The sequence below is a fragment of the Nilaparvata lugens genome, chromosome 1 (assembly GCF_014356525.2).
Source record: "Nilaparvata lugens isolate BPH chromosome 1, ASM1435652v1, whole genome shotgun sequence".
In the NCBI taxonomy this organism is placed as follows: Eukaryota; Metazoa; Arthropoda; class Insecta; order Hemiptera; family Delphacidae; genus Nilaparvata; species Nilaparvata lugens.
Genome location: NC_052504.1, coordinates 34,758,875 through 34,772,292, shown reverse-complemented (window position 1 = coordinate 34,772,292; position 13,418 = coordinate 34,758,875). Strand labels below are relative to the sequence as shown.

General features: G+C 33.7%; 1 protein-coding gene across 4 annotated transcripts in view; it reads right to left on the bottom strand.

Annotated features, from left to right (window-relative positions):
* Window positions 1-13,418, bottom strand: part of LOC111060395 (death-inducer obliterator 1) — a 59,528-nt gene that overhangs the window by 24,550 nt on the left and 21,560 nt on the right. For 2 of the 4 annotated variants that reach the window (XM_039420114.1, XM_039420122.1), the window contains 7 exons: window positions 13,056-13,130; window positions 11,065-11,108; window positions 9,920-10,129; window positions 8,208-8,511; window positions 5,384-5,551; window positions 4,381-4,514; window positions 3,548-3,937 (listed from right to left, as the gene is read on the bottom strand). In XM_039420114.1, the coding sequence (XP_039276048.1) occupies window positions 3,548-3,937; window positions 4,381-4,514; window positions 5,384-5,551; window positions 8,208-8,511; window positions 9,920-10,129; window positions 11,065-11,108; window positions 13,056-13,130 (1,325 nt within the window). The remainder of the gene's footprint in view (window positions 1-3,547; window positions 3,938-4,380; window positions 4,515-5,383; window positions 5,552-8,207; window positions 8,512-9,919; window positions 10,130-11,064; window positions 11,109-13,055; window positions 13,131-13,418) is intronic. The other 2 variants (XM_039420117.1, XM_039420128.1) reach the window with 1 other exon arrangement.

Here is a 13,418-nt window from a genome sequence, read left to right as displayed (position 1 = left end):
AATATTTAGAATAAAAAATTCACTATAAGAACGCGATTCTATGAGAAAATAATACTGTAGTGTGACATTTAATTATAACCAAGTGAAAATGAAACAACAGTGAATTGTGTCAAGTGAAACCTAATTGACACTAATTTTACCCTACGTGCTGAAGTTTAGCTTGGTGACCAGAGATAGTAGCAACAATAACAATCGCACATTTTATAAAGGAAAATATTTATATTAATCAAGTCAATTTCACTTCACATGAACTTTAATATAAATCACATTCTTGCAATTGTCAAACTATCGAAAGGTTATAAACTTTTTAAAACTGCATTGTTTGCATAGTAAAAGGATAATAGTACCAGTAGTTGTATTAATTGTATTCGTCTTCAGTATTTGTCGGTCTGATGATTCCCAACAAACTAAAGGAAACTTCAAAACAGCCGACGAAAAAGGATGGTTCCGGTAACGCGTATATTGATTAGTCTGAGCCAAATTTGGAAAATATAAAAATCAATAAAAGCTAGGGACGCACTGACTTCAACAGAAATAATTCTATGTTTTGGTCACAGTCAAGTTATTTCATATGATAACGTCATCATTCAAAGATGATCTCTAATTTCTAAGGTATTTATATTTAGGCAACAAGGTATCGAAGGAAAGGAATAGAGCTAATTAAAAAATATTATGTTACTCAGCATTATGTGACTGCAATATTGAAAGCTGAAATTTGCTATTTGGTAGAATTTTAGATTTTATTTATTCCAATGTTTGTTTACTTCCAATCGACTAAATTGAAGGAAATACTTTTAGCAAGTAACGCTATATAATAATGCAAAACCGTATAGTAATGTTAGCTATCAAATAGTTTCACTGTCTCCTAACCCTGAGAATAATTTTACAAATTGCTTCAGTGCAAGTCTGTTACGGAGTATCATATTTTTCAACATTTAAAGCTATTGAGATTCCTTGTGAACCCTCAAAATCAAGAACTTTTAATTGAATAAAACTAATTCTATGTGAATCAATTTATTTCCATGATTTAAAAATTACTTAGAATGGAAATGGAATTACCTTGGGCATGAATGTTTAAATGTAATTATACAGCCAAGATTATTACAATGGTCGTGACATGTAATTTCCTATAGACTTGTGGTCATTGGGCCTTCGAGTTATTTATGAACTAATAAAAGTGACGCAGATTCAAGCCTTTTATGATCAATAATTATTGCTAGAATAGAGATCTTTGTGTAAACAAATAATCTTGATTATTCCGAACTAAAATCACATTGATTCGATTATAAAAAGATGAACCGATGTTTAATCAAAACCCAGCAAACTTTAAATAACAAAAATTGTCTGGACAATCTTAAAAATTAACGCGAAAAAAACAACTGAAGGTTCATACGATTACCATAAGACGATTGATTAGTTTAGGTAGCTTTCATTAAGTTTCTTCCCAATGAAATTAAACCTCTCAATTAATTTAATCCTCTTAACAGATTCATTTGATAAGTTTTCAACCACTCTTGATCTCTCAACTTTTTCATACAAGTATCTTGGAAATTGAAGAAATTATTAAAAATATCTTGGACATTTTTAAAAAGTATTTGATTTTCAAGGTTTTAATCAGGAATGGATATAGGTCTAATTTGAGAGAAAAATAGAAGCTTTATTTTTTTATAGCTTGTTAAGAAATATTCTCACATTTACATCTAATTTGGCCGAAGAATATGTCTTAAAATGAAATAGATTAATCAATTTATGAATTAGTGATACAGACCTTTTTTGCAGAGAAAAGTTGATTTAATATTTAATAGGTTGATTTAATATTTCAAACCATAAAATTTAGAGATAAATAAGTTCCAAGGTTAAAACTTTATACAATTTTAAGAAGCAAATCCTATCATTTGTTCTAGCTGTAGCATAACGAGATGGCCCTGGGTTTAAATTTTTTTAAATGGCAGCCAGGGGCCATCTCGTTATACGCTACCTATAGCAATTTTCTGACGCCATTACGCCAGGTCAATAAATCCCCAACTATACGAGCGTCATAGGCTCGCAGAATTTTTTCAGCTCGTTTACAGGATGCATTGTCTCTTCTGTGGAAAACTGAGCGTAATAGACGCGCTCTATAAGAGGCCATGTATTCTGAAGACACCTGAATAAATTCAGCGAGTCTATGGCGCTCGTATAGTTGGTACCAAGCACTATCCGCTTTACCGGACTATTTTCAACAATCCCATAAGAAATATTAGTGTATACAAACGCAGCACTATCCATAAGATTTACAGGGACCTTACCTTGTGCACTGAATTTAAAACACGAAAAATGCCTTCAAATGACAAAGAGTGATTGTAAAAACATCAGTTTTGAAATACCAAATTATTTCTTGTTTTGAAATTTGGTAATTTTTGACTAAGTATCTTCTTATTTAATGAAGTGAAACAAAATGTATCTTCATACATTAATGTATGCTCTGAAGCTCATAAGCATCTTTATCATCTGCAGCCACGTTCTACCTGATGAGAGTTTGATATCAATCAGGAATCTTTCAATGTCTGGTTCATATAAAAAATAATACATATATTACAAAGTATTCATGAATTCGTCTCGAATATGAAATCTCGCCAGCAAAATTGATGTGAAATGTTCATTAGCAGCAACTTTTAAATTAATATTTTAAATAAATGGGGCGCGAGATCATGTTTTCAGTTAACGAATTTGAAATCTCGCCAGCAAAATTGATGTGAAATGTTTATTAGCAGCAACTTTTAAATTAATATTTTAAATAAATGGGACGCGAGATAATGTTTTCAGTTAACGAATTTGAAATCTCGCCAGCAAAATTGATGTGAAATGTTCATAAGCAGCAACTTTTAAATTAATATTTTAAATAAATAGGGCGCGAGATCATGTTTTCAGTTAACGAATTTGAAATCTCGCCAGCAAAATTGATGTGAAATGTTCATTAGCAGCAACTTTCAAATTAATATTTTAAATAAATGGGGCGCGAGATCATGTTTTCAGTTAAACACGTATTCCCTGTTATTTGTTTCCAAAATTGCAAATTTGATCATCAAAACCGATGCTAATATGAACCACTCTTTGAACTTTGTTCAAGTTCTATTTGAAGCGAATAAATAATACACACACTAATAGATGGAACTTATTTTGCACAATATTGAATAAACCATCATTTAAAAAACGATTCCTCAAATTAATAATACAATATGAACGGTTTATCTGTTCAAGATAATAGAATAAATGCAGAGGCAATTGAATTCTGAAATTGCCAATCAGCTGAAATCAGAAAACAAGGATACATTTAAAGAGCAAAACTGTTTTCACAAATTAACAATTTATCTTTTAATACATTAAAAATGTTACAGTAAACGGGATGAATATCACAGGCGTAACACGAATAAGTCCAACTACGAAACAGAATCGATTCAAACCACAACGAATAAGTTTTAGATGTTTTCGCATGAACATGAAATAGCGTGATGTAGACACTACAGAATAGTTTTAGATAATTCAGTCTCACATTTTGCAAACCAACCTGGGGTTGAAGTTGTGGAGTGACAGGCTCTTCCTTGTGGTGTGAGCCACGTTTCGAAGCTGATCTTGTGGCGGGCAATTCTATGACTGGCAATTTACGTGAATGGAGAGTCGGTGTCACAACAATACCGTCACTCGGCTGTTTATTCTTTTTTGAGCAAATTGCAACATTCAGATCGGTAGCATCTGTAACTTTACTTGAATCAACTTCCATTGGAATGGGAACTGAGAAAACAGTTTTTGGTAAGTGGGAGACATCCAATTGCTCAGCGCTTACATTCACCAAGTCATCTGAAGAATGTGCTAGATCGGATCTGACCATTTCTGAAGATAATGTTTCACTGGAAGTCACTATATTAACTAGTCCACTCACATCCTCATCTGCCAACACCTATTAAACATAACATAAATAATCAATCAATTTCATGAATTATTAGTAGCTCAAGATGAATTTTCATTTGACTGATGGTTAAATCCATTGATATTGGTTAATATCACTTTTTACACATACATTTTTAAAACTTGAAAACTTATAACTTGACTTTAGTAAAAAAAAACAACAGTTGAGTAGGATCAAAAAAGTAGATTGAAAAAAAGTCGAGTAGGATGCTTGTTATTAACTGAAAATATCATCAATCAAATAGTCACAAGTAGAAATATTATTTTTCAGACAAATCTGTTTAATGAAGTGAATAACATGTTACTGGTATTGTTATTGATCAATTTACTTCAACGTAATATTTACAAAGATAACATCATTCGTCTCAATTGAATTGGGAAATTTCAAACTCAAAGATTTGATTCCTAGAGATATAGAGTTAGATGGAATGTTACCTGCGTGGCTTCCTGCAATTCGGACAAATCTTCCAAAATGAGATTTTCATCTTCAAGTGAGAGATCTTCCTGTGCTGAATGCTCAGCATGGTTGCTGTGCAGGAGGCTTTCTGGTGCTGCTGCATCTCCACTTCCTGAAATAGTTGTAATAATTGCATTTTAGTGCAAGTAATGAGTGGCACAACAACAAAGAATAGCTGATCGAAAGGGAATAGTTTGATTCGTAGGTCTTCTTTAGAAAAATGTGTTCTTCTTAATTGATAAGCTGGATTGGATAACTGGACAATATTCTAGATAGAGTAAATAATGCTTGTGAATATCATTGATTGAATGATTTGCTGCCTTTACTTAAAACCTTATTTAAAATATGCTGCGTGATGAAGAATCCACAATTTCCACTTCAGAAACCAGATTCATTTATTTCCAATGAGCAGTACTCAATTAATATTTTTCATCAGCTGATAATGAACTTTTTATAACTGTATCTTACTATCTCTCTACAAATACAGAGGTAATAAGAATATCAGCTGATGAAAAGTGGAATGCGTGTGTTCGTGGTTCATAAGTATGTACTCTCCTTTAGATAAGACTGTGCTTTAGGCTAGTAGCAAAGTAGATATAGATAAGTAGTTTTAGGCTGGCCACTAACGGTAGTACATGAATGATAACATGTATGATACACAGTCGTCACACATTGTTGAGTCATCACAGCTGTGATCACAGCGAAACGCTTCGAGAAAAACCTTCAGAGGTTGAGTTTTTGTATCTCCGATTTTAGTTTTGTTGCTCTATTTTATATTTAATTATTTTTCTATCGTTATAATTTGTAATTTTCCATCGGTTATTTTTTCCATGGTTTATTGTTATTGGCTGTTTATTTCAAGTTAGAAGCCTCTCGCTGATGATGAACATGCATGATGAACTAGTGTCTGATGAACTTGCATGACATGCATCTTTCACCGTTTGTGGCCAGCCTAAATAGTAGTTTAAATAGTGATCTGACCAGGTTGTGGAGTGGTGGGGGATGGCTTGTCGGTGCTGACGCGGCGGATGATGTCGGGTGTGGAGAAGAGTGCAGGGCCCAGCGCCTCGGCCAGGTGAGCCGGTGGCTTGCGGTGCTCTCGCTTCGGGTACTTCTTCAGCTGCTGCGACGACAGATCCACTCCATCCACTGCAAACACACCAATACCATACAATACAATCAATGGCTCCATTTTCCTAGAGAGCAAAGTTAGGGTGCAGTCGGCCCCTCCCACTCACAACTCTCTTACAAGATAACAATACAAAAATATATAATTACAAACAACAAACAATAAAGAAAATAACAATAATCCAAATCAGAATAAAGAAATCAACGAATAACTACTCTTTTTCTTCTCAGCCTTTTTACTGCAGTCTTTTTCAACGAATATCTACTACTTCTTTAGAATAATTAAAAAAAAAATGTTATTTGTAATAAATAGTAGGTCTATAGGCCTACACAATAAATTGGCATTAAATAGAGAGAATGCAATTAAATAAGATAACAGGCAGCTATTCATAAAAATTAAATCATCTACATAAATAAACATATGAATCTTTTCAGCCTGCATGTATCTATTACTTTTCAAATTACAGATACTGTTTCATCAATTTGAGAAATAGTTTTTATATAAGGTATCAAAGCTCATTAATGTTATCCTAAACCATTTTATCACTAGTAAATTTAATAGGAAACTGATAATTAAAATTCATACATGGATAGTCTTGAATGAAATTTTAGTATAAGTAGTTTTTATCTAGAGAAATTTCCTCCTAGCTTAGTATAAAGACTTCTCTTTTTTTAATGTAATTTTTATTAATTACTTTCCCTTATGCTACTACTCTGCTACTTTCTCTTCCCTCCCACACTAGGTTTTAAATAAAGGCAAGGCAGCTAATCAATCAATCAATCAATCAATCAATCCCTCTTTCTCTTCCCGATTTTCTCAACAAATTAATGTTGGATAACAAAACAACAAAGTTGAATATTATCCCATTATCATTTTTACTTTCCTTGCCCTATTACCATAGGTAAGGAAAGTATTGCTTTCCAAAAAATTTAAGGTACCCCAATTTCATGTTTTCTATACGTTTCAAGGTCCCCTGAGTCCAAAAACATGATTTTTGGGTGTTGGTGTGTGTGTGTGTGTTGTGTGTGTGTGTGTGTGTGTGTGTGTGTGTGTGTGAACACGATAACTCCATTCCTAATTAACCGATTGACTTGAAATTTTAAACTTAAGGTCCTTATACCATGAGGATCCGACAATAAGAAATTCAATAAAATTCAATTCAAAATGGCGGATAATGGCTAAAAAACCATGTTTTTCACGGTTTTCTCGAAAACGGCTCTAACGATTTTCTTCAAATTTATACCCTAGATAGCTATTTATAAGCCCTATCAACTGGCATGAGTCTCATTTCTGGGTAAATTGCATGAGCTCCGTAATATTCTTGAGAAAAATGGCGGATAATCACTAAAAAACCATGTTATTCACGGTTTTCTCGAAAACGGCTCCAACGATTTTCTTCAAATTTATACCATGGATAGCTATTCATAAGCCTTATCAACTGACATGAGTCTCATTCCTGGGAAAACTGCAGGAGCTCCGTAATATTCTTGAGAAAAATGGCGGATAATTACTAAAAAAACATGTTTTTCACGATTTTCTCGAAAATGACTTGACCGATTTTTTTGCATTATTGTTGATAATTATTGAACCCTCGGCCTCTGCGCTCAGGTTTTTTCGAACCTCTTTTAATATATGTATATTTTATCCTATTTAATGGTATTCCATTTTACATCTTATATTTTACTTTTTTCTTTTATAACGAGTAGCTTGTTTTTGGAACAAATAAAGATTTTATTTGATAAGAAACAACTTCATAGTGATTTTCGAATAAGGTTTACACTACAAATTTACAAGTTTTGAATTTAAATATTAGTCGAACTAATTCCTAATATAATATCTCCAGAAGTGTAAAATAAAAATAGAAATTACCATATGGAAGTCTCATCAATCACACGCACTGTGGCAAAAAAGTGCGCACCGTGATAGAGCGGTGATGTGGTGGCAAGCACCATTAATTTAGAAAATTGGTAGAATTTTTTCAACTAATTCAGCAATGATATACACTCAGTAACGATTCAGCAATTAATACATGTACGAATGAAAAGCAAAGCAAATACAACGAAAAAGTAAAAATGTTAATTTCAATAGTCACTAGAAGGTGTGAATTTGGCAATGGTCGACAATTAAATCTATATAATAAGTTGAGCTTCATGCGCCTGCTACTCCCTTTGTACGGGTGGCCACTTTGAGAGCCAAACTCCTCTAAATACCATTAATGAGTTTACAAATCGCTTTCCAGTGGTTCGGAACCCAACTAAAGCTGTAACTCATAGCTTATCATCATCAGTCTCGTGGGCATCATCATCCTCAGCAATAGCAGTTTACATTATTTAAATTAATAAATTAATATGGATGCAGTTAATGGATATTTATATAGTATGCCTACCCGTACCGTAAAGTACAAAACCGATTTAACAAGTCCCAATAAATGAAATTTAATGTATTCATTTCATTAAATACCTTTCAAAGTAATCGTAGATAACGCCCAAAGTAAAAGTAACCCAGTTAATATCAATAATACCACGATACAGCAGTCTTTTCTTATGGTCTCTTGAGATAGCTCATATAATATTGAGGTTCCAATGTAGTGTGGTTGGCTGACACCGTTTTGAATTCATTATAAAATCTTGAATTGTGTGAATTTAATACTATTCGGGTCATAAGAATATGTTATACCTCGTTCTGGAGTGGAGGTGGCGGAAGAGGAGATGGTCGGCTGTTGGGTGGTGGTGGTGGGGGTTGAGGGGCTGACTTGGTCAGGGGTGACCGGCACCGGCACCGGCACCGGCGTCGTCGAGTCAGCCGCCACCTCTGCGGTTGGCTTTGCTTTCGGCTTCGGTTGAATCTTCTTCAGGTGTTCTAGCAGCTTCGTCTGCCGCGGGCCCTTCTTTGCTTCACCACTGGCTTTCTTCGAATCCTCCGCAGGTGACTTCTTTATCATTTTTACAGTCATTTTTTTCGGAGCAACTGGTGTATCAGTCTGAAATACGAGCAATATTCGGTCAATGAAAATGAAAAATATTACTTAGGATAGGCCATAAATTGATTATCTAGTGTCATTAAAATAGACACAATAAGTGAAAAAATTATATTCAACACATTTAGAACCGTCTTTAGGAACGATTTTCCAGAAGCAATAGATTTTTTTCGCGTCTTATAAGGAGCACTATAAGGCCGGAATTCCGTTCTTATAGTTTTCCTCAAGAGGCTGAGTCCTAATTCAGTACTCAAAATCATGTATTTCTCTTCAGCACACTGCAGAATTTCCTATTGCATATCAGGTTGGTGATACACCTACGTCACCCACTTAAACTTCTAATCATTCTACAGCGATCCTTGCAACTTCCTGCTGATCGTGTTAGCCTTTATTAGACCATTGGCAATCGGAAATACAATAGATTTTACTGGGCGAAGGGTTATTGACTCGTACAGCTGGACAGGTAAGGGTGCCAAGGCTCAACTCAATTTTTATTTTATTCCGCAATCATTTATTTTTTAAGGTAAATTCTTGAACAGGCTCCCAACAGAAATTTAACTAATAAGATCACCACATCTGTTCAAGCGTGAATTGAGTTTTTCTAATTACTATGCCCGAAAAAGATGTAGAAAGAATGTACAACATTGTTGTGTCGTGCCTATTCTGCATAGTCCAAGTTTCTCATCTAGTGTGGTAAATTTCATTTCATGTCTTATCGCTGTAACTTTAGATCATTCATCAAGTGCATTCTTCATATGTTCTTAATGTCCAAATTATATTATTTTCGGTTAGAATTTTAAGAGGAAAAATGTCTGGTGTTTGCCAGGAATTCTTTAGTCTTGAATTCAGTAACATGTATAATTTAGTAAGTGTGTAAATTCAGGAGAGAAATAGTACAAGGTAGGCCTATCCTCAGTTTCTCTCCCGATCTATACTTTTTGTAAAAGTAGAATACATAATAAAAAGAATGTATTCAGTAATGAAAAAATTGAATGTTTCTTATTGTAATAAATAAAAGCGCAACCAAAATTCAGTCGCGTCTATTCCGCCTGTACAGTACGAGCCTTACAAAAACAGACTTTGGAAACTAATCATAACAGTTAGAAACAGCTTCTAGAATCGGTCTGATTGATTCCTGACAATGATACCAAAACGTGTTTTGCTAAAAACATTTCTAAAATAGTTTCTAAATACGAACATTCGTATATGGCGGATACGATACTAAGTAGGGACAGGTTATTAAAAAATTATATTATCTTCAAACATGATACCATTGAAACAATATGACATTACACAGAATTAATTGTATCGATATCATAACAATATTTCCTGCATTTATGGTAATTGCACCTTTTTATAAAATATTATTTAATTCTAAACTATTTGATAACAAGTGAAAAGTTGAACTCACAGGTTTGTGAACAGCTGCAGCGATGGTAGTGCTTTCTACTGGAGGTGATGTTTGTAAAGCTTCAAGAGTGGCTGCTAGTAAATCATCACTGATTTTCTGACTATTTTGGCGTCTAAGAGGGGCGCCGCCTTTGCCACGGCCAGCGGTTGCCTTTCTCCCCTCAGGCCCAACTTTCCCTCCTCTTATCGTTCTTCCTCCAACCGACGTTGTCTGCAAATCACAACATAAACTATTTTATTTTCAATAGTACAATTTACAAGGAATAGAAAATATTCTACGACATGTTGAGTAGAATATTGAATGTTGAAGTTAATAGAAACAATATAAAACTTGTAGTACCCTTTTATTAAAATATTTTAACGACTAGTTTCGACCTACTATGGCATTAACTACTTCGACCTACTTTTGAATGAAACATTTAAACTTGAAATGGCCAAAGTAGGTAGAAACTAGTCGTTAAAATGTTTAAATAAAAGTTTCTATTAATTTAAATAGAGTAGTCCATAAGTGAAGTGATTTTATGAATGTTGAAGTTAACTGGATATGAATAGTTTTCTATAAAATGAAAAATCTGAATGTATTGAATAAAGTTTCCAGTGATTTGTGTAATACAGCAAACAATATCAAATTTAATTAAAATGATATACCTTAGGGTTAACGGCACAATAAGTTTGTAAAGTTCATATGGATAAATTTGATTGTGACTTCGATGCATGAATTTAAATTCGTAGCCTTTATTGTTTAACATTACATACTGAGAGCACTATTTTATTTATTTGTGAATACAATTACAAATCATATATGAATATGACTGGGAAATAAAGGCCAACAGGCTTGGCCCAAAACTAATCTATTCCCAAATTTCGATAATGAATAACATGTTCAAAAAATAGGTTATATGTTTTTACTGTTGAAAGTTCAAGTTCAATTTTCATCCAAAAATATATATGAGGTAGAAATTTTAAATTTAGAAGGATAAAAATATCAAATTATAGTTAAATAATGAAGAGGATTAGTATGAATTAGCATAGTCCATGAAATTTTTTTATAGAAATTGAGGTTGTTTGTGATCCAATAATTTAACGATTAATTACTGTCGATCAGAGTACAGTTAAATAACGATGAAGCTCATTCAATGTACTAACCTTTTTCTTAGGTGTTTCCAATGTTGTTGCAATAGTCGTGGAAGCTGGAAAAAATACAATTTTAATTAAACGTTTTGATAGAGATTATTGCAGTTTTATTTACAATTAATACAATTCAGATTTTCAATAATGATTACAATGAAAGTAGAAGTCCAAAGATTCTATTTAGATCATTGGTAGAACCCTTTAAGGGGTGGAACCTATCAGTTTTATAATATCATCTACTCGTATGAAACCACAATCATAGTCTAGATTGCAGGTAAAGCATTATTGTTTAATAAACACTACAGCTTAACTGTAGTCGCTAAGATTGGATGTCCTACTCTAAACGCGTTGCATACACAAAGGTTTTGAAAGATCGATTTATGTTGATAGATAGAGTAATTCCCTATAAAACTAATAATTACGCATATTTTTTTGTCCTTTGAACTTTTAATATAAATCTACTCATTCAAAAGATGAATAGAATTTAATAAGAATCAGACTTGATTTGTAAATAGTGTTCCCTTTCCCTTCCCAACTCTTCCTATCTCTTGTAAATGAGGTACTTGAGTTAAGAAATCTAGATCTTGAAATTTTCATGCTGTTTCAAGGTCACGATGGCAAAGCTACAGGACCCGCACTGTACCTCTTATGCTAATTTATCAAGAAGTTCCCACAATAAAATACTTTCAAACAGAAAACATTTTTATAGACTACCGTGCATAATAGCATTATTATTAAGATATTCAATACAATGTACATAGGACATAATTAAGATATACTTTCAAAATGTGCTTGCGTGAAAATTTATATAAATCATTACACAGAAATGAACATTAGAAAATATATTAATAAATTCATGATTTTTAAAAGCATTATATAAAACCGAACACAATAAACAGAATATCGAAGGTGGACAAGTCGCTCAAGTCAATCATACAGACAGGTAGGAAACAATCGAAGAGAAAATAATAGATACGAACAAGAAAAAAGGCTAATTAAATCACCATAAAGCAGGAACCATTCTCAGCAAATGCTCAACAAACATGATGATGAAATAGTTTGGACAAACAATTTTCGCTGTCACGACAACTGTTTGCCGAGCTTTCCAAAATGTTTGATTCCTGACTTCTATAGAGCATGTTGGTCGAACATTTTTCAAGTGTGGACCCAGCTTTAGACACTTTAAAAATGTGTTGTCCTAGCTGCGTTAGAGAGCTATTCCATCGAAGGCATAAAACTAATTTCAAGAAGTATGAGTCCAGTCATCTGATTCGATGTACCGACCGTCACTGCATACGTACCATTCTGAACATATGTACGCATTGATCAGTTTTTCAGATTCAGAGCTCTACTGACGAACGAACTGATCCACTCATAAAACGTACGCACTAACAGTCGGTCGAGTTCTTTGACTTGCCTAGCAAGTATCCTGGTGCGATTAGGATACTGATTAGCACAGCACTGAATGCTTCTATTAATTTGTTTTGATAGCGCTACAGTTGACCGATGGTCGTCATAAGCATGCTGATGCACGCGGTCATGCCGGCTCTGTTCGGATACATGAAATTGTTACACAAAAAAGCGCAACTGGCGTACGAACTGATGGTCGGTCGAGCTCAGTAACCGGCAAAGGGCCGCATAAACGATCCTGAAGAAAATTCTCATCCAAGCACGCTTTGGTTCCCTAACTAATGATTCTAGTAACAGACTGTTTGCTAGGCACCCAAAGCGTGCTTTCTTAAGAATCTTACATAAATACGGCCTTTGGAAATTTGAATCAGATGACTGGGCAAATCCTTAGATCGCATTACTACGAGCTGCATTCAACGCAGCCAGGACCTCAAACACCAAAAGAGTGATTCACAAGCAAGAGAAATGACATCGATTCGTTTTAATAAGGAAATAAAAATGATAGACAACAGAAGTTTTTGAAAGAAATATCCAGCGAACAAGAAGGCATAAAGTTACCGCTACAGCAATCCCACTGATTTTAAATATACACTCACCAATATTAGTGTTTGGTAGAGTTATTGTTTGCAGTTGAGGAACTGCCTCAGGTGACTGAACTTGTGCTTTCGTGCCTATCAATGGAGAAAATGTTATTCATAACCTCAACTTTTCAATCTGGTTGATTTCAATGGAGCAAGTTTATCAAACTGGAAATTACATACCTTTTAAACGCTTGCAACTTTCAAAATGATTACGGTAATTTCTTAAATACGTCTATTGTATACTTCCTTTAACACAATACAGGTCTTCATCTAAAACTAATGAATTCATTGTTCACCGTAGTAATACGAAACGAATGCGATGTTATCAAAAAATGCAAACTATTATTGGAGAATATATGAAAATGAAAACTATTGATA